The following is a 20382-nucleotide window of genomic DNA, read 5'->3' as shown; positions in this document are numbered from 1 at the left end:
CTCTGACTAGATAATTTCCATGGAGGTGTGGCCCCGCCCATTCAGCATGGGCCTTGATTAGTTTACTAGAGCACTATATAAGCTCAGACAAAAGGAGCAAGCTTGCTACAGCCAAGAGGGACACTCTGAAGAATGAACAGGAGCTGAGAGAGGAGCTGCAACTTACAGAGACATTTTGAAGACAGCTGTTCAAAGCAGAGTTTTGCTGACACTTGGGAGGTACTAGCCCAGAGTTTGCCCTGAGAAGCTACAGCCTAGAGAGGAACGTCCTGGGAGAAAGCCATTTTGAAACCAGAACTCCGGAGCAGGTGCCAGCCACATGCCTTCCCAGCTAACAGGGGTTTTCCGGACACCACTGACCATCCGCCAATGAAGGTTCCTGATTGTTAATGCCTTACTTTGGACAATTTATGGCCTTATGACTGTAACTGTGTAACCAAATAAACCCCCTTTATAAAAGCTTATATTTTGCTTAACGGCAGCATTAGCAAACTGGAACACTGAGTATGTCACTCCCCTACTTTAAATTCTTCAGTGGTTTCTCTTGCAAATAAACTAAAAAGCAAACTCTTTATTATGGCCCATTGGCCAGAATGAACTGAGCCCTGCTCAACCCAATGTCACCATCTTCTCTTGGCTCTGCAAGTGCCAGCTTTCTTTCAGGTCTTTAAATGCTCCAATCCCCCCTTTCCCACATTGGTGTTTTCTCACTTGCTGTTTCTACTGCCTGGAATCCTCTTCTCTCCCCTCTTCTCCTGACTAACATCTTTTCATGCTTCAACTCTTACCTTAAACATTATTTCCTCTACAGAGAAATCTTCCCTGATGAGCCATCTCACCCTGCCTAAATTAGGGCCCTACTCCAATTATTTCTCATAAAACCCTGTTGTTTACTTCATAGCACTTATTGCAATTTATACCTGTTTATGTATGTACGTACGTACGTATGTATGTATGTGTTCGTGTGTTTATTTGTTTATCTGTTTCCTCCGCTAGACTGTAAACGCCAAGGCACCAGTGGTGTTTCGCGCATCACTGTCTCCAGCCCCGTGCTAGCTGGCCCTGTTTGGAGAGTGGTGGTGGAAGCAGTAGTGGCCTCTCACCTTTGTGATGGGAGCCTCGATGGTCATGGAGTGGATCCTTGCCATGGATGGATAACGGCGGTTCTGTAGGCTGGGTGCTGGAGAGAAGGCAAGAAAGTTTTATTTGGTTCTGGTGGCTCAGCTTGGCCAAGCGCATCAAAGGAATCCCTTCATGGGAATACCCCCTATACCCTGAAAAGCAATGAATTCACACATCTCTTAATCCTAAAAGGCAGAGAGCTGAGCCATGATTTACCTGAGCCCAGAAAGAGTGGTCTGGTCCAAAACTTTGGTGGCAGAAGGGATTTATGAGTCCCAAGTCCACAAGGGGAAAGTCAGAGAAGGTTAATGGGATCTCAACAGTCTAATGATCCCCCAGATTCACTTGCCCACAAGTTACAAAAGCCCAACTTGGGCAGTTCTCATCACTTTCAGTGCTAAGCTAATGGCCACATAACTGGATAACTGCAATGAGGGAGGGGAGGCATGGTTCATGGTTCAAGAGGAGGGTAGAAGACAGCCTACTCTCAGCAGGAATCAGGGCCAGTCACTCCCCTTCCCTGAGCCTTTTGGTTCTTAACACCTAGTACCCTTGGTGGCTCTAGCTCTCATTTTTAGAAACATTCATTTGAAAAGTAATTTTAATTTTATATTTTTTGAAGCATTAATGCTAATGTGTGGCTCAAAATTCAAAAGTAAAAGCTTTATGTTAAAAGCCTGTTCTCATCAGATCTTTCTGCTACTCCCTTCGAGTCAGGCAGAAGAGATGGAACCCCCATTTTATAGATGGGATAACTCTATCAACAGAGCCTGCCTGCTGCTCCGCCATCTTTGTAGTCAACTCTTGCTGCCAGTACTACAGCAATTGTGACTACTATACTATTCAACCTCCACTTCCCCCATGCTCTGGATAAGAAGATGAGCCCATCTCCAACTCTACTCCAAAAATTGGGCTAATCCAATCCACCCAACTCCTCATCCATCATTCTTTCTATCTAAATTTTTCTGTCTTTCAATCCATCTCAAAATATTTTAATCCATATTTTCCTTTTTTTAATTGTGGTGATCTATAAATCACATACACATATATCATAAAATTTGCTGTTTTAACCATTTTCAAGCATGCAATTCTATGGCATTACTTTTACACTGTTGTGCTACCATCACTACCTTCTACTACTAAAACTTTTTCATTGCCTAGAACAGAAACTCTTTACCCATTAAGCGGTAACTCCCCACCCCCCTCCCCCCAGCCTCTGATAACCTATAATCTACTTTCTGTCTCCATGAATTTGCTTATTCCAGATATTTCATATAAGTGGAATCATATATTGTGATGGTTTGAAATTGTGTGTACTCCAGAAAAGGCCATGTGCTTTTAGTCCATTCCTGTGGGTGCAGACCTATGGTAGGTGGGCGCTTTTGATTAGGTTATTTCAACTGAGATGTGACCCACCTCATTCAAGGTGGGTCTTATTCCTCTTACTGGAATCCTTTATAAGAGGAAAGAAGACACACGGAGAAAAGCCCCAGAGAAGCTAATCGAGGAGGCCACTGAAGCCAGAAAGTGGAAGCAACGAAATCTGGGAGAGAAGAACCAGCAGACATCACCATGTGCCTTTCTATGTGACAAAGGAGCCCAAGCTCACCAGTAGCCAGTCTTCACAATCCAGGTATCATCCTGTTGATGCCTTAATTTGGACATTTTTCATGCCCTCAGAACTGTAAACTTGTAAGTTAATAAATTCCCTTGTTAAAAGCCAGTCTATTTCTGGTATATTGCATTCCATAAGCTTTAGCAGACTAACATATACATTATCTGTCCTTTTGTGTTTGACTTATTTCACTTAGCATGCTTTCTAAGCTCATCCATGTTGCAGGATGTATTGGAAATTCATTCCTTTTTATGGTTGACTAGTATTCCATCATATGTATATAGTACCTTTTTTTATCCATTCATGTAACAGAACAGTTGGGTTGCTTCCACCTTTTGACTACTGTGAATAATGCTGCTATGAACCTTGGTATACAACTATCATTTTAAGTCCCTGCTTTTGATTTTTTTGGGGGTATATATACTTAAGAGTGGCATTGCCTGGTTATACGGTAATTTTATGTTTACCGTTTTGAGGAACTGCCAAACTGTTTTCCCATATTCTTTATTTTACATTCTTGGTATAAATCTCTCCCAGGCCATGTGGAACTCTGCTCTATGAATTCTCCATCTTGTCTCCAGTGTCTTTTTCAGCCACTTCCCTCCTACTAGGTTCCCATTTTGACCTGAAGGACTGAACAGTTTTCCTTCACCAGACTTTCTTATTTATTCCCCTAAGATACTAACCATCCCCTCCTAATCTTAGAATCTGTCCTCCCATTTGCAAAATAAGAACTAGATGAATAAGCAAAATCTATTAGTCCGTTTTCAGCTCCTAAGCACTCTGATCTCTGAATTCAACACTGCTGGCCATATCCTTTCCCTTGATACCATCTTGGTCTTGGTTCCTGTGACAAAGCACTCACAGGCTCCTTCTCCAGCTCTGCTATTCTCTTATTGGCCCTATTTCCTCCACCTCCCCTCTTACTCAAGATGTGCCTTCAAGGCTTGGACTTAGACTCTTCATCCTTCTATTCTAGACACATGCACACACATACATCTTAGAGACGTTCCTCTGCTCTCATGGCTTCATCTGTCACTTTTAGGTCTCCCAAGTCTACTCTCACCCTAAGGACCAGTATTGGATTTTATCTTCCTAGGCCTATATCTCTATTAGAAATAAAACTCATCATTTTCTCCTCAATCTCTAACCTAGCCATAACTCAAGAGTTTCCTATTTATGTAAATATTATTTATAACTTTCCAAGTACCTAGGAATGCAATTTTAGAGTCATCCTTGATACGTCCATCTTCCTACAAATCTTATTAGATACTTGGATCTGGCTGATAGAACTCAAAAAATGTTTTGCTAAATTCTGCCTTGCAGGGTAGAAATGTTTTGCCAAGCTTTGCCTCATGGAGGTTATCTGTAACATTTTATTAAGGAAAAGTAAGGGCAGGTACACTGAAAACTGGGTTTGTGTCAGGAGTTGGGAAGCCTGGACCCCTCTCTGCAATTAGCACTCAGGGTGACATTGGGTTGGCTACTTCAGTTCTGAGTTATAAGCGTGGTTATATGGTCCAAAACATGTTAGGCCATAAAGAAAGAGCAGAAACTTATTTCAAAAAGAAAACAAATGCTGTAAAAAGTATTAAAAAACAAAAACTTTCAGCATATTGAAAAATAAGTCAGTTTAGTTGAAATCCTATTCCTTGGGATTTATATGCTGATGAATTCTTGAACATACTCCTTTATCATTTTCCATAGCTTATGAAGGTCAAAGAAATCTGAAAAACTTCTTACCATCACTGCTTCGAGATGATATTGACTTCACATCAATGGACTCTTTCCTCCTGTTCTTGTATCTGAATGAATGAGACTCTGAAGAATTTCAGATTAGAGAGAGAGTGCGGTTAGTTTCTAGCCCATTCATAGGTGACACTCGGACATATTTTTTCTCATTCTCCAAAGAAAAGCTTGCTTTTTAAGCACTGGATAATAATTTTGAAAAGTAGTAAGCCACTTTCTCTTCAAATCATCAAGAATTATCAATTATCAATTGCATTGGTCATAAAATGATGTCTTTATTTTGTGGCACCACATTGCCTCTTAGTAATGGAATTTATTATCAAGGGTTACTTAGTTCCATGAAAAAATATTATTTTAAATGTAAACATTAAAACTTGGGGGACATTTTAGCAATACTGTCAACATGCTGTTATGCTATAAATCAACACAATTTTGGGGGGGTTTTGAAGTAATTTGAAAACTGAAAAGCTTTTCTAACCAGTTGTTTTTGTCTTCTTTTGTTTTGTTTTTCATTTTGAACTGAAGGAGAAACATTTAATTGGATGGGGGAAGCTTCTTTGGAAATATGTGAGGAGATAAAATATTAGTGAAAATCACAAGATTTTGAATTTAATTTAATTTGAGAAATTAATTGGGCCCAATTTTGGGTATCTCTCAAAAATCAGACCCCAAGGTGGTCTTCTAGGTTCCCTCAAAGATGTGAGTCCATCAAATGATGCATTTTGCCAATCACAAGAAGGGAAGGGAAGTAAAGGCAGTTTATATTCCAAATAATTTCTGACAACTACACTCACCCTTGTCCCCATGTTCTGAGAGAGGGAAAAGCACTTTAAAAAAAATCTGCATAAGTCTTTGTAGACTTAGAATTTAACACTCAAAATGGGCTGTCACATTAAGGCAAGATCTAAGCAAAAACACATTCTATCAGAGAGGACCAAGGGGTAAAAAATGTCAGGGCAGAAGCATTTTTAGGGCATTTGCTTCTTATAGGAGTAACCCATGAGTAAGGAGAGAAATCTTAACCCTAACACTGTGTGCTAAGGTAGGAGGAAGACATGCAGGCTCTGGCAGGAAGAATGCATTTCTCAGACACCAGTAAATGATCATATTCCATAAAAAAGAAAAAAAAAGCAATATTGCTTCTTTAGGAATTGTCCTAGAGACATCAAAAAGGGTATAGAAAGCCTAGTATTTAAGAGAACAAGTTCTGGAGCCAAATTGTCAAAGTTCAAATCTCCACCATGCCACATAGTAGCTGTGTAACCTTGGGAATGTTACTTAACTTCATGTCTCAATAGTCACATCTGTAAAATGGGGACAGTTATAGCATCTAATTAGACTGTTGTGAAAAGTAAATGAGTACATATATATATATAATTTAGAAGAGTTTCTGCACATAATAAGCATTTAGTACATGCTGGCTATTATAATAAATTGCATTTGTTCATTTGCATATTTATCTTCTTTTTAGACACACATGAGATCCTGTTATTATATTGTCCTACTGCTTGCAGTTTTTACTTCAAATGTCTTACACATTTTTCTGTATCACCGTTCTAACCATTTATTTTAGTTTCTTATCTGAACTTTCACAGTGAAAAACCCAATTCAATAAAATAAAAAAGTGGTTAAGTCACTGACAAATTCTAAACTTTAGTTACACAGCATGTAGTGAAAGGGAGAGCTATTATAAAGTTAATCTGAAAACCAAAGCTGAAGAGCCTTCTCTTAATCTAATTTAACAAAACATTTACTACTCCTTTGCCTAATTTTAATATTCCAGATTCTGCCTTCATGATTTTCTTGGCCTTGAATATGAGTATCAATATTTCCTCTAGAGACATTTATAGACAGTGGTACTTTAAAATACATTGTTAGCATCACATGCATTTTTCAAATCCCGAGAAACCAATAGTGCTCACTCGCAAAATATTTGTTTTTTGCCTATTCAGGGATCTGACAATTATATAAATTCTCAAACAAATCTTATTTGTTTAAGATTAAATTCAATATTAAAGAACACAAGAATTTCTCAAAATGTAGTTTCTAAAAATTAAAGTAGGAAAGTGAGTTTTAATGCTGTGGCCCAGGCTGGCTGGTTGAATTCTAATCACGTATTAGAGATTATTTAAAGGTGGATGATCCTAATTTTAAGCCAGCTAAAATGAAGAAGATCTATAGCAACAGGAAGAGCAGAATTTTGGAAAAATTATTCTTCAATAAAGGCTAAAGTAAAGCCATTTAATAGCCATTTCAACAGATGTTGGTAGAATGAATCAAAAACTTAAATCAGAGAAGAGGCTAAAAGAGATTTAGTAGCTGTCCTCAATAAAATAAGAGATACAGCGTCAGTAATAAAAAATTAGCTACCACTTCCTCAGCACCTACTATGCACCAGGCATTGTGCTATGAACCTTAAATATTGAAATTATCTCATTTAATCCTTACAATTCTGAAAGCTACATAACATGATCCCCACTTCACTGATGAGGAAATTTAAGCTTGTAGAGAGTACATAGTCCCAGGTTAAAGAGCTTATAGATGGTAAAATTATATTTTCTGAGATGAAATTGTTTGAATTTATCAATATTCTGTGGTTATTTATTGTGTATTATGTGCAAGGCAATGCTGGTTATTGTAGAGAATGAGAAAATGCTTATAAAAGTTCCTGGTACAGCTCATACCATTAGACAGTTAAAATAATGCCCTCACTGTAAAGGCTATAAGAAATTAACTAAACCACCTCAGAGAGAGAGAGAGAGAGAGAGAGAGAGAGAGAGAGAGAGAGAGAGAGAGAGAGAGAGAGACTCTGTGTGTGTGTGTGTGTGTGTGTGTGTGTGTATGTGTGAAGTGTCACGGTGTCACCCCAGGCTGTTCTTACCTAGAAAATTTTAAGAAAAGGGAAAGGAGGATATCTAAAGAGTTAAATGCCAGGTACTGCTAGATGTTATATACATTTTCTCCTTTAATTCTCAAAAACAATAAGATGGGCATTGTTAATTCATTTTACAAATGAAGAAACTAAAGCTCAGAAAGATTAAATGAAATCTTATGAAAAGGCTAAATATTCTAGAGGCAAAAAGAGGGACTAAACAAACAGCCCACGGTCTGACTTTTTGGGTAGGGGCTGGGAAAAGCCATCAACAGGGGAGAGAATATGTTGGCTGGGATTTTTGCAGGAACAAGAATTTAAAAACTTTGATAACAGACTGAAATTTTCCTCTGATGATCAGAGAATTTCAGACCTTTCTTCATGTAGATCCAGCCCAGTGGTTTTCCAGTGAGGAAACCAATGGTCAGAAATTCAGAGCCTTGGCTACAGTAAGTGGTGTGGGAGTGGGACTTGGAACCCCAGTCCAGGGTCCATCCACGGTTTCTAACTGTATAGTCATCGGTTACTGCTAAGAAAGGGAAGACTCAGTATGTCTGAACCACATCATGCCTCCCCTGACTTTTGGATCATTGTCTATTTTGGGTTTATCTGCTACACATGGTCTCTAGCTAGGGAAGGAAAACCAAGAAGGCGTTCAATAGAGAATGTTGCCAGGAATGGCAATTCGAAGAATTTTAAAGGGATTCTGTTCTTATGGCTCTCCAACCTTCCTAGATTAGCACTCAGATTTTAGCAATCTGGTCCGGGGTGGTGAATGTCAATCTAGACTTCTTCAGAGCAATTTAAAGACTTGAACCCACAAATACCTCCTAAGTGTATAAGAGTTAAATTGAAGAATTCTCACCTGTCTGAGAATTGTCTCCTGAATCACGATGAATCTTGTGAATCTAAAGTTGTTCAAAAATTTGGTAAAACAAGAGAAAGAGATTTTACATATGGTATTAGCTTTATTTCTAACCAAATAATTTAGTTAAAAAGCTCTGAAGATTTCAAGAAGGCAAGAAGTTGCAAAGAAATTATGAAGAGATGAAAGAGGTATACCAAGTGGTAATACTACAAATGCTCTCTTACTTTCAGACACTTACAGAAAGGCTGAGCCCTAGAGCAGGAAGGTACCCAAGGGATGTGCTTTCTAAGCAGGACATCTAAAGCTCCAGTCAGCTATTCTCATTTTGACAGTCTGCAGAAATGCAGAAAGACAAAAGCTATAACAAAAGTTAAATTTTTAAAAAGGGTAATATTTAATGTGTTTATGTTTCAGACATATGATAAAATTTTTCTGTAATATAAAAATAATATGAATTTAAGTCCAGGATTTTTAAAAACCTTTCTAAAAAGTTCTTCAAATGCCCCTTAATTATAGACAGAGGATATTTACAAAGTTTCTTCACATTGAGATCTTAACTTTAGATGCAGTTTAATATCTGGTTCTTCCTCATTATTTTTTGTGTATGTTGGTGATTTTGTGCTAATGCTCAATAAACGTCTGTTAAATGACAAAATGAACTCATTAACACTAAAATTAATAAACATGCTTTCTCTGGGGTTCTGCATTTCCTGTGTTTATAACTGATCAACACATTGTTATGGGGTACATTTAGTTCTATCGCACTTATAATCATGATGCTTCACTGCTAAATCCACCCATTTCCAGTTGCTCAGATCATGAAGCATTTGCAGCCACTCAATGGATGGGATAAATCTAGACAGTTGAGTATGGAGGATTCTCTATGAAGGAAGATTAGAATGGCTTAGCAATATCAACTTTACTAGAAATTCCACGTCAAATCCAAGCAAAATGTTCCAACTTGATCTAACCATTGAAAAATAATTATGTAAAACTGAAGTGTTAAAATAGGGATTTTCTATGAATTATTCTGCTCAGTCCATTCCATGTAATTATACAAACAGTTTTATGACCAACCTGTGTTATATCTTGGTCATAATGTGACTAATGTCTGTGACTAATTTACCCCATAATTTTGAGTTTTTATTTCTTCTGTGAACAACTGTTTTATGTTTTTTCTTTAGAAATAAAGACCATTTGCTACAAAGCTACTGAGCGTAGTATGAATTTCTAATACTATACCAAATTAATAAAACTTATACTTTGCAATTTTTTTTCAATCAGCTTTAGCTCAGAAGCAAGTAATCTTTATATACTCAGCTTTTCTCTCTGACTCACAATATATCTCTCCTTCAGACTCCACAGATGACATATACAAAAGCATCACCAGCTAATTGAGCCGTGGAGCTCTTGCAAGTTCAGTGTGGGCTTTGTGTTCTGTCTAGAGTGGAGCAAGATGAAATACAAGGTCCAGCAAATACATTGTCCAACGCTGTCTCTGGGATGGAAATGTGCCCCAGCCATTGAGTGGGGAGAAGTGGGAGCAGGGAGAATGGGAGATGGACAGGTACCATTTCCATCTGCTGAGGTGGCTCTGGCCCATCTTCCTCCACATTAGTGCTGCATTTGGCAATTTCGGAGCTGAACACACTATCCCCGCCCCACCCCCACCCATCCTTCACAGCCCTCTAGTTGGCTCATCTGCCTATAAGGTATTCACTCTTACTGAAAGTAATAGAGCCTGGAGATAACTCCTCAACCATCTTGCTTGCCGAACACTTATTTCATGGGTTACTTCTTGATCCTTTTCACCAAGAACAGTACTTAAGGACATTCTGCCAGTCACACACAGCAGTACTAGGATTTATAGAAGTTTCTCAATTCAGACCATCTACCTGCCTCTTTGAAATACCCCATTTTACAACTAACGGTGCACTTGGATGCAACAATTATTTCAGAATTCGAATTTTCTTCTGCTGAAGTCTAAACCCACCAGTCATTTCTAACCCGGTACGGGTTATTCCACTCAAGTTATTTTCAATGTAATATTTATTTGCTCTAACTGAGAAAATAAATAGGGAATGAGTTGTTTTGTAATTTGTTATTCTCTGGAGTGGGAAGCCAGAGGGGGCTCATGGGCAATGAGAAACAGGGCCTTCTGAAGGTAGAAGATCATAAGGATAAGCTTTACTCAGTGAGAACAGTCTTCTCTTACATGTTTCCCATGTGCTAGCAGCTTTACAACTATAATCTCTAATCATTACAGCACCCTTGCAAGAGAGGAAATATCATCATTCCTTTTGACAGACAAGGAAGCTAAGGTTTAGAGAAGTTAACTTGCTTAGGTCACTCAACTAGTACTGGGCACACTCCATTTCCAAACTGGGCTCCCTCTAGCTTTAAAATCATTTCTTCTATACCCCACTGCTCCCTACAGTGTGGCTTCTGGAGGAAAGCTCCAGGCCCAGGCTTGGTAAACTGGGATCAGAGGGCAATATCGCCTGGCTCAGCACAGAACATCTGTTGGGAAATAGAATTTTCCTTTAAATTTTGGAGAAGGTTTGATCATGGAAAGGTTTTGTCATATGCATGCTAAAACAAAGAAAAGAGAAGATCAAAATCCAATTGCCCAGTGTCTGTCAATCTCTCCAGTGTGAGGGGTTTTTGATTTTTCCTTTTGTGAAAGCTTGAAGTATAGAATATTCTTTATGACTGGGAATTTTTGATATTGTGTGTTCCTGAGGAACCTGGAGGCTTTTGCACTACAGTTTCTGCAATGTAAAAACCGTTGTCCTTGGCCTGGGAAGCTCTTGCCAGAGCTCAAAGCTGATATTTCTTAGTAAGTCCTTGGAGAATGACAGCTTGTTTGGAAAACAATTCATAATTTCAAAGCTTTAATTACTTAATGTACTACAAGTTCCCAGAAATCTTGCTGTTCTTGTGTTCAAATGCTTTGTTTATAAGCACCTGATTATCCTTGACTCTAAAGAGCACTAAAAATTCTGGATGTGTGTGTGTGTGTGTGTGTGTGTGTGTGTGTGTGATTTCAGGGACATTTGTTTGTTTACTTTTAAAAGAATAATCACATAAAAACTATATATTATATATACCCCCAGAATGGCTAAAATTAAAAAGATTGACAAAGCCTTTTTTTTTTTTTAAGAATGCAGAACAATCAGAACTCTCATACATTGTTGGTGAGAACATAAAATTGAACCACTTTGAAGAAAGGTCTGGCAGTTTCTTATAAAACGAAACACACACCATCTTATAAAATGAAATAAACACCTTATAAAACTAAACATACACCTTCTTATAAAACTACACATATGTGTCTACTGCTTCCTTCAGTGTAGCCAATGTTTGTCTCATGTATTTTGGGGGCTTGTTGATTGAGTGCATAAATAGTTATGATTGTTATTTCTTCTTGGTGAGTTGTCCTTTTTATTAATATGTAGACAAGTCTACAATAATAGTGGGAGACTTCAATATACCACTCTCTTCCATAGATAGAACAACTAGACAGAGGACCAATAAGAAATTGAGAACCTAAACAATATGATACATGAATTAGAGTTAACAGACATATATAGATCATTACATCCCAAAGTGCTAGGATATAGATTCTTCTTTAGTGCCCATGCAACGTTCTCCAGGACAGATCATATGCTGAGGCACAAAGCAAGTCTTAATAAATTTTAAAAGATTAAAATTTTTCAAAGCACATTCTCTGACCACGATGGAATCAAACTAGAAATCAATAACCACCAAAGAACTAGATCTTTCACAGATACATGGAGGATAAACAACACATTCCTAAACAACCAGTAGGTCAAAGGAGAAATTGGTAAATATCTAGGGGTCAGTGAAAATGAGAACACAACATATCAAAACCTGTGAGATGCAGTGAAAGCAGTGCTGAGAGGGAAATTTATAGCTCTAAATGCATATATCAAAAAGCAAGAAAGAGCTAAAACCAAAGATATAACTGAACAACTGAAGAGGCTAGGAAATGATGAGCAAACTAACCCTAAAGCAAGCAGATAAAACGAAATAACAAAGATTAAAGCAGAAATCAATGCGCTGGAGAACAAAACAAACAAACAAACAACAACAACAAAACAATAGAATAAATGAAACCAAAAGTTGGTTCTTTGAGAAGATAAACAAGATTAACAGACCAATAGCTAGACTGACAAAGTCAAAAAGAGAGAAGACCCAAATAAACAGAATCAGTAATAAGAAGGGGATAATTACTATGGATCCCAAAGAAACAAACAAACAAAAATCATGGGATGATACTATGAACAATTGTACGCCAACAAGCTACACAATTTAGAGGAAAAGAACAATTTCCAAGACATACATGAACAACCTAAACTGACCCAAGAAGAAACAGAAGACCTCAACAAACCAACCACAAGCAAAGAGATCCAATTAGTCATCAAAAATCTGCCTACAAACAAAAGCCCAGGGCCAGATGGTTTCACAGGGGAATTTAACAAACTTTCCAAACAGAATTGATACCATTCCTGCTCAAACTCTTTAAAAAAATTGAAGAAAAGGGAACAGTATCTAACTCATTTTATGAAGTTAATATCACTCTGGTACCAAAACCAGATAAAGATACTACAAACAAGGAAAACTATAGGTCAAGCACCCTAATGAATATAGATGCAAAAATCCTAAACAAAATACTTGCTAATCAAATCTAAAGGCACATTAAAAGATTATGTACCACAACCAAGTGGGGTTAATTCTTGGCATGCAAAGGTGGTTCAACATAAAAAAATAATTAATGTAATTCAACACATTAACAAATTGAAAAGGAAGAATCAAATGATCATCTCAATAGATGCTGAAAAAGCATGACAAAATTCAACATCCTTTTTCAGTAAAGGCACTTCAAAAGGTAAGAATTGAGGGAACCTTCCTCAATATGATAAAGCGCATATATGAAAAACCCACAGCCAGCATAGTACTCAATGGCTAGAGGCTGAAAGCCTTCCCCCTAAGATCAGGAAAGAGACAAGGATGCCCACTGTCACCTCTATTATTCAACATTGTGCTAGAAGTTCTAGCCAGAGCAATTCACCAATACAAAGATATAAAATGTATCCAAATTGGAAAGGAAGAAGTAAAACTATCCTTATTTGCAGATGATATGATCTTATATTGGAAAATCCAAAACTACTTGACCTAATAAAAAATTCTGCAGAGAGGTGGGGCATAAGATCAATGCACGTAAGTCAGTAATGTTCCTATACACTAGTAATGACCTAACTAAAGAGGCAATAAAAAAAAAAAATTCATTCACAATAGCAATTTAAAAAAGCAGGTACCTAGGAACAAACCTAACCAAGGACATAAAAGACCTCTACACAGAAAATTACAAAATTTTACTAAAAGAAATTTAAAAGGGCCTAAATAGGAAGAAAAAATATTCCATGCTCATGGATAGGAAAATCTAAATATTATTAAGATGTCAATTCTACCCAAACTTATCTACAGATTCAATGCAATTCTAATCAAAATTCCAACAACCTACTTTGCAGACTTGGAAAGGTTAGTTATCAAATTTATTTGGCATGGAAAGGGTCTCAAATTGCCAAAAATTTCCTAAAAAAGAAGAACAAAGGGGAGGACTTACACTTCCAGACTTTGAAGCCTACTATAAAGCTACAGTGGTCAAAACAGCATGGTATTGGCATAAAAATAGACACATTGATCAATGGAATCGAATTGGGAGTTTGGAAATAGACCCCCAGATACATGGTCGACTGATTTTTGATAATAACCCAAATCCAAAGCACTGGGACAGAACAGTCTCTTCAACAAATGGGGCTGGAAAAACTGGATAGTCATAACCAAAAGAATGAAATAGGACCCATACCTCACACCCTATACAAAAATTAACTCAAACACCTCAATACAAGAGACAGCACAATAAAACTCTTAGAAGATAATATATGGAAACATCCTCAGGGCCTAGTAAAAGGAGGTAGCTTCTTAGACCTTACACCCAAAGCACAAGCAACAAAATAAAAAATAGATAAATGGGAACTCCTCAAAATCAAAAGCTTCTGTGCCTCAAAAACCTTTGTACAAAAGGTGAAGAGGCAACCAACTCAATGGGAGAAAATATTTGGAAACCATGTTTCTGGTAAGAGACTGATGTCCTGCATATATAAAGAAATCCTACAACTCAACAACAATAGTTCAAACAGCCCAATTACAAAATGGGAAAAGGAAATGAAAAGGTTTTCTTCCAAAAGAGTTAATACAAATGGCTAAAAAAAAAACATAAAAAATGTTCATCTTCTCTAGCTAGTAGGGAAATGCAAATCAAAACCACAATGAGATACCATCTCACACCAATAAGAATAGCTGCCATTAAACAAACAGGAAACAATAAATGCTGCAGAGGATGTGGAAAAATTGAAACTTTTATTCACTGTTGGTGGGAATGTGTAATGGTAAAGCCTCTATGGAAGACAGTTTGGCAGTTTCTCAGAACACTAGATATTGAATTACCCTATGATCCAGCAATTCCACTTCTCCTATATCCCAGAAGATCTGAAAGCAGTGACATGAACAGATATTTGTACATTGATGTTCATAGAGGAATTGTTCACAATTGCCAAGAGATGGAAACAATCCAAGTGTCTTTCAACAGATGAATGTCATGTGGTATATACATACAATGGAATACTATGCAGCAGTAAGAAGGAACAAGGTCCTGAAACATAAGGCAACCTCAATGAAACTTGAAGATATAATGCTGAGTGAAATAAGTCAGACACAAAAGAAGAGATATTGTATGTTACCACTTCTACGAACTCTTCGAACAATGTAAAATCGGTGTCTTAAAATGTAGAATACTGTGGACCTAGTGATAGACAGAAATTAGTGAGGGAGAATGATAATCTAATATGTTCAAATATGTTAATGATGGTGAATTCAAACATATGGGAATGGATAAGGGTGACAATTGTTTGCTAATGGGATTATAAGTATCAGAGCTATACTGAAGGCAAATAGGACTGAAAGGGGTTGTTTAAAGGCATGTTTCCCACAGACCAGCATGACAAATATAGATAGGTGCTTACATGATATACTTCTAAGGTATGACACTAGCACAGAGAGTTGAAAACAGAAGAGCATATGGGAAAAATCTACCTATTGTGTACTAGGGACTATAATTAGTAGGAATACCATACTAGTTTCACACAAATACTAGGAACAAATAATTAAGGGCTGACAAGAGCTATGAGGTGTTTGGGGTCATGAGAATTGTTTAAAATGGAAAGTGATGAGGATTGTACAACTAAGTGATGCTAATGTGAGATATGGATGGATTATCATGGATAAAACTATGTGAATTCAGGAATCTCTTTACTTTATAAGTCAAGCCCTCAATCTTCAGGCTTTCTCAGGTGAAACTTATGGTTGTAGAGGGGATGCCAAGCCCACCTATAATTATGCCTAGGAGTCACCTCCAGAGAACCTCTTTTTTTCCTCTTCTCTCTCTAAGCTTAACTCTGCAAATAAACCCATCACCACCCCTCCCAACATGGGACATAATCTCCCCAGAGGAATGAGTCTTCCTGGAAATGTGGGACACAGATTCCGGGAATGAGCCTGACCCTGGCATCGAGGGATTGAGAAGGCCTTTTTGACCAAAAGGGGGAAAAGAAAGGCAACAAAATAAGGTTTTAGTGGTTAAGAATTCAAATAGAGTCAAGAGACTGTCCTGGAGGTTACCTCTATGTAAGCTTTACTAGTTATGCCAGATGACCATAATATGATAAGCCCAAATCAAAAGTAGTCCTAAAACCATAAAAAAACCTGGATCCCTATCTGAAATGCTATAAAAGTTTCAGTCACTAAGTTTATTCTTCAGAAACATAAATCCTTCAGGGAACTCCTATGCCAGCTAAGTCCCAAAATCCAGAGGCAACAGCCTCTTCAAGAACATCAACTAAACGTGTCCCCTTTGCTCATAGGGTGACACCCCTTTTCAACATGAACAAGTTAGGGGGGTCACTGCCTAGAGATCCCTGAAGACAGAAAGTGATTAAACTAGAGGAAGGGGTAGCAACAGACAAGATGGAATTTAACAAAGGATTATGAATACTGAATCTCTGTATAATTTTCTTTTTCTTAGTTGCTAGGGTATTAGAAGGCTAGAAGGAAAGAATTGAAATGGTAGAACTCTAACCCATAGCATCTTTTGAAATTTGTTCTATAGCTACTTCCTAAATTGTAATTTGAAACCTATCACCTTTTTGTATATATGTTATATTTCACAATAAAGAATTAAAAAAAATATATACACCTTCTTATAAAACTGAACATACATCTACCCTACAACCCAGAAGTTCCACTACTAAAGATAAATCAAACTACCCAAGATAAATGGATGCATATGCACAAAAAGACTTGTGAACGAATGTTCAAAGCAGCCCCAAAACTGGAAACAGCGCAGGAATCTACTGGCAGGAGATGTACACTGTGGTAGATTCAAACAATGGAATACTATTTGGCAATAATAAAGGAAAAATTACTCATACATGCAACATGGATGAATCTCAAAAACATTATGGAGAGTGAAAAAAGCCAGACATAAAAGAGTACAAACTGTATGAGGCTACAGAACAGGCATAACTAACCTATGATTGAATAATTCAGAACAGTGGTTCCCTGTGGAGGCGGAAAAGATTGGGATAGAGGAAGGGATAGAAGGGGAAAAGGAATACAGAAATTTTGGAGCTGGTAAGGTTCTATGTCTTGATGGAATTGGGATTACAGAGGCACATTCATTTGTCAAAACTCAAGAAATGGTGCAATAAGATTTGCGCATTTCACTGCAGGTAAATTTTACCTAAAAAATGGGAAACAGTATTAAACCTTAGTTAATGATAAGCTGGCTAAAATGACAAAGGATTTTTGCAACTTAGTTTTAAATGTATCAAAAAATTATATGGACTGATGGATGGACAGAAGAATAGATAGATGGAGAGATATGTGATAAAGCAAATGCAGAACAATGTTAATTGTAGAACCTAGGTGGGGGGTGGGTACAGGGTTATTCACTGTACAATTCATCCAATTCTTCTACATGTTTGAAAGTTTTCTTATTAAAATGTTGGGGAATTTTTATTTTCCACTGAGAATATGGATTGATGGCTGAAGAAATAGAAATATGAAGTATAACTTCAAAATCTGTGAAAATAAGAAAAGCTGAAGGGTATTGAGGACAGCCTGAAACTGAGCATGCTGAATGACATGTCATGGCACTCCCACCACCAGCTGGGGTATGAAGAGGCTGCACTCCTTTAAAACATAATTAGGGTCATTGCTGTGGGTAACAGTTATCAATCTAAGTATGAGATTTACTTAGGTAATTCTTTAAAAAAATTGATAGCATTAATTGAGGAGCTGCAAATAAGCCTAAATCCTGGCATCTCTTGTGAGAAAAATACCCTATGAAATAACTACATGGAAACTTTTTTTTGAAGGAAAAATCGTAAGACTTTTTAACTACTAAGTCAAGGCCAGGATCTGTACAATAAGCAAGCAAGCAAATAAATACTAGATGCTTCCTTCAACATCTGTTTCAGAATCTCCTTGGGAAGGTAAATAAATAAGATTGATTAAAATGGCTGTTTCTGTCATTACTGAATGATGTAGTCATACCAGGCATCAAAAGTCACACTTACATCACCAGTTATCCCAGTATGCAAGCTTGGGGGTTATGCTTGATGTCTCCCTCTCTTGTCCCAAAGTTCAGGCGGTCACCAAACCCCATGAAATTTCCCTTCTAAATACTTCTGGGATCACCCACTTCTCTCCATCATCAGAGTGTAGGCTACTGTCAGCTGTCATCTGAACTTGGCAAGGCCCTATCAACCAGTCAACCCCCCCAATCCAATCCATTCTCAACTCTTCAGGGAGTGCAATTTTTTAAAACTATACATTTAATCCTGTTATTCTCTTGCTTAAAACCCCAGGCTTCCTATTGCTCTTAGGCTCAGCTTCCTGGCTACGGCTCTACAGCCTGGCCTGGCCTCTCCAACCACACCACCAACCCCACCACTCTGCCCTGCCTCTCAGCTTGCAGCCCATTCTGGCTTCTTTTCCATCCCTGCAATGCTCCCATGTCCTTTTGCACATTAGGATCTTTGCATACACTGTTTCTCTGCCTAGGAAGCTTCCCCAGCCAACCCCCCCCCCCCGCCCCCCGCCCCTTGCCTATTCATCCTCCAGATCTTATCTCAAATGGAATTTCCATAGGGAAGCATTTCCAGACCTGTCCTTCCCATCCCAGTCCCTTTGTTACATGCTCTCCATGAACCTTTCCCTCATCATATTTATCACACAGTTTACAACCTTGTATTTGTTTGATTAATGTCTGTCCCCCTACCATACTTTGAGTTCCATTTGGGCAGGGGCTGTGTCTTATTTGATTACTTTTGCATACCCAGTGATAACACAAAACTTGGCACATAGAAGAAGCTCAAATGAATATAAAATGAATCCTTCAGAGACTGAGATTCACCATGTTCTTTACCTAGTAGCTTGAGGTGAAAACACTGCTACTAATGATTTGATCATCATATTGGTCTTTCTTGATGATACTTAATACCAACATCTCTAAAGACGTTAGTTGCAAAGCATTGCATGGTAAAATACTGATAAAGAAATCTTCCATAAAATTTGAGCTGTTTAAAAAGCAAACCAAGTATTGACTAAAAACACCTCCATGTGTGCAGATAATGACAAATCCATGACAGTTGGTGTGGTGGTGAGAAATCAAGGACTTAATGCACTGTTGTCCCTGCTTCTGTTCCCAGAACCCTACCTCTCCAAGAGATCCTTTGTTAGGTTTACAGTATATTCAGTGGAGTGGTAAAAAGGATAGATATTATTTTTAAATCCAGAAGACTATTCATACACACACATTTGTAAGGAAATGGGAAGTGACTTTGAAATATTTCTTGACTGTAATAATAGAATACTGGCTTTGCTGGAGGAAGATTCTAAAACTCTTATCAAAGTTTTTAATCTCAGCTTCATATTGTTGTGTTGATTTTGTGTCTCCTCTCCCCAAATTGTTATGAAAAGAGGTAAAAATCTGGTTAAGATGAAAACTACTATTCACTTAAGTGCAGAGAATCAAATAATCAAGGGACAAATCCCACTTGCTTAGAACTCTGGAGTACGATAGATTGTAGAAGGACTTTACAAATGCTGAATTGAAGAAAAAGAGGAAAATTCTCCAAGATCAGGCAGGAGATTTTCCTGTCAGAGCTGTCCATCCAGTCCCCTCGCCCTCACTTGGTCCAGCACAGCTTGGGAGTCTGGCAGAGGCAGCACAGCCCAGGTCCCTCCTGCCACGGATGTAGACTATGGAGTCACTCACAGCAGCAAGTTAGAGCTTTCCCCTTACCCAGGCACAGGGAACCAAGTCTGCAGAGGCCCTGGGTAGAGTGTAAGCTGCTGAGGAGGGCCCTGAGGGAAAGGGAGGAAAAAAGAGACAGGCCATGGCAGAACTGATGGCAAGAGGTGCATGCACTCAAATCAGTCTCTGTTTGCTGGACCACCTAAATGAAAAAGCGGACCTTTCTGCATTGACTGCAACTAGGTCCCTGGAGCAGGATATCCTAACAAGGAAGAAACTATAGGTGGAAAAAAGGGGGGTGGGGGATGGAAACTGAGCTGCTGTAAGACAGGAGGGGGCCCAGAACTGAAAAGTGTAAGAAAAAGGGGACACTGGGTGAGGGAAAGAATTAAACAAATTATAGGAGCTGGGGAGAAAATTCTGCACAAAAACAAATAAAACCGATCAAGATTTCCACAGAAGCAACAGAAGAAAGAGAGCCTTCTCCTACAAATGAAACAATTGCACAAAATATGCAACCTTAAAAATTGTACTTCATATCCAGGGCAAGAAGCAGATGAAGAAGAGCTGAAAATATCTGAACAGTTAAACACGAGGTACTCTAAAGGTTCAAAATAAGTTGGACCAAGTGTCAAAGAACAGCTTTAACATGACGCCAACCAACAGTAAAATCCTAGACAAGAGGGAGAAACTGGGCTTCACAGTTAACAAATAGAAACAATAAGATTCCCAGACATCAGCAAAAAATTACA

General features: G+C 38.0%; 1 protein-coding gene across 4 annotated transcripts in view; it reads right to left on the bottom strand.

Moving 5' to 3' along the window:
• Positions 1 to 20382, bottom strand: part of PDE8B (phosphodiesterase 8B) — a 348197-nt gene that overhangs the window by 24733 nt on the left and 303082 nt on the right. For all 4 annotated transcript variants that reach the window (XM_037801656.1, XM_037801653.1, XM_037801654.1 and 1 more), the window contains 3 exons: positions 8224 to 8266; positions 4481 to 4558; positions 1104 to 1180 (listed from right to left, as the gene is read on the bottom strand). In XM_037801656.1, coding sequence (XP_037657584.1) covers positions 1104 to 1180; positions 4481 to 4558; positions 8224 to 8266 — 198 coding nt within the window. The remainder of the gene's footprint in view (positions 1 to 1103; positions 1181 to 4480; positions 4559 to 8223; positions 8267 to 20382) is intronic.

The sequence above is a fragment of the Choloepus didactylus genome, chromosome 13 (assembly GCF_015220235.1).
Source record: "Choloepus didactylus isolate mChoDid1 chromosome 13, mChoDid1.pri, whole genome shotgun sequence".
Taxonomy (NCBI): Eukaryota; Metazoa; Chordata; class Mammalia; order Pilosa; family Megalonychidae; genus Choloepus; species Choloepus didactylus.
This window is presented reverse-complemented; position numbering and strand designations above follow the sequence as displayed.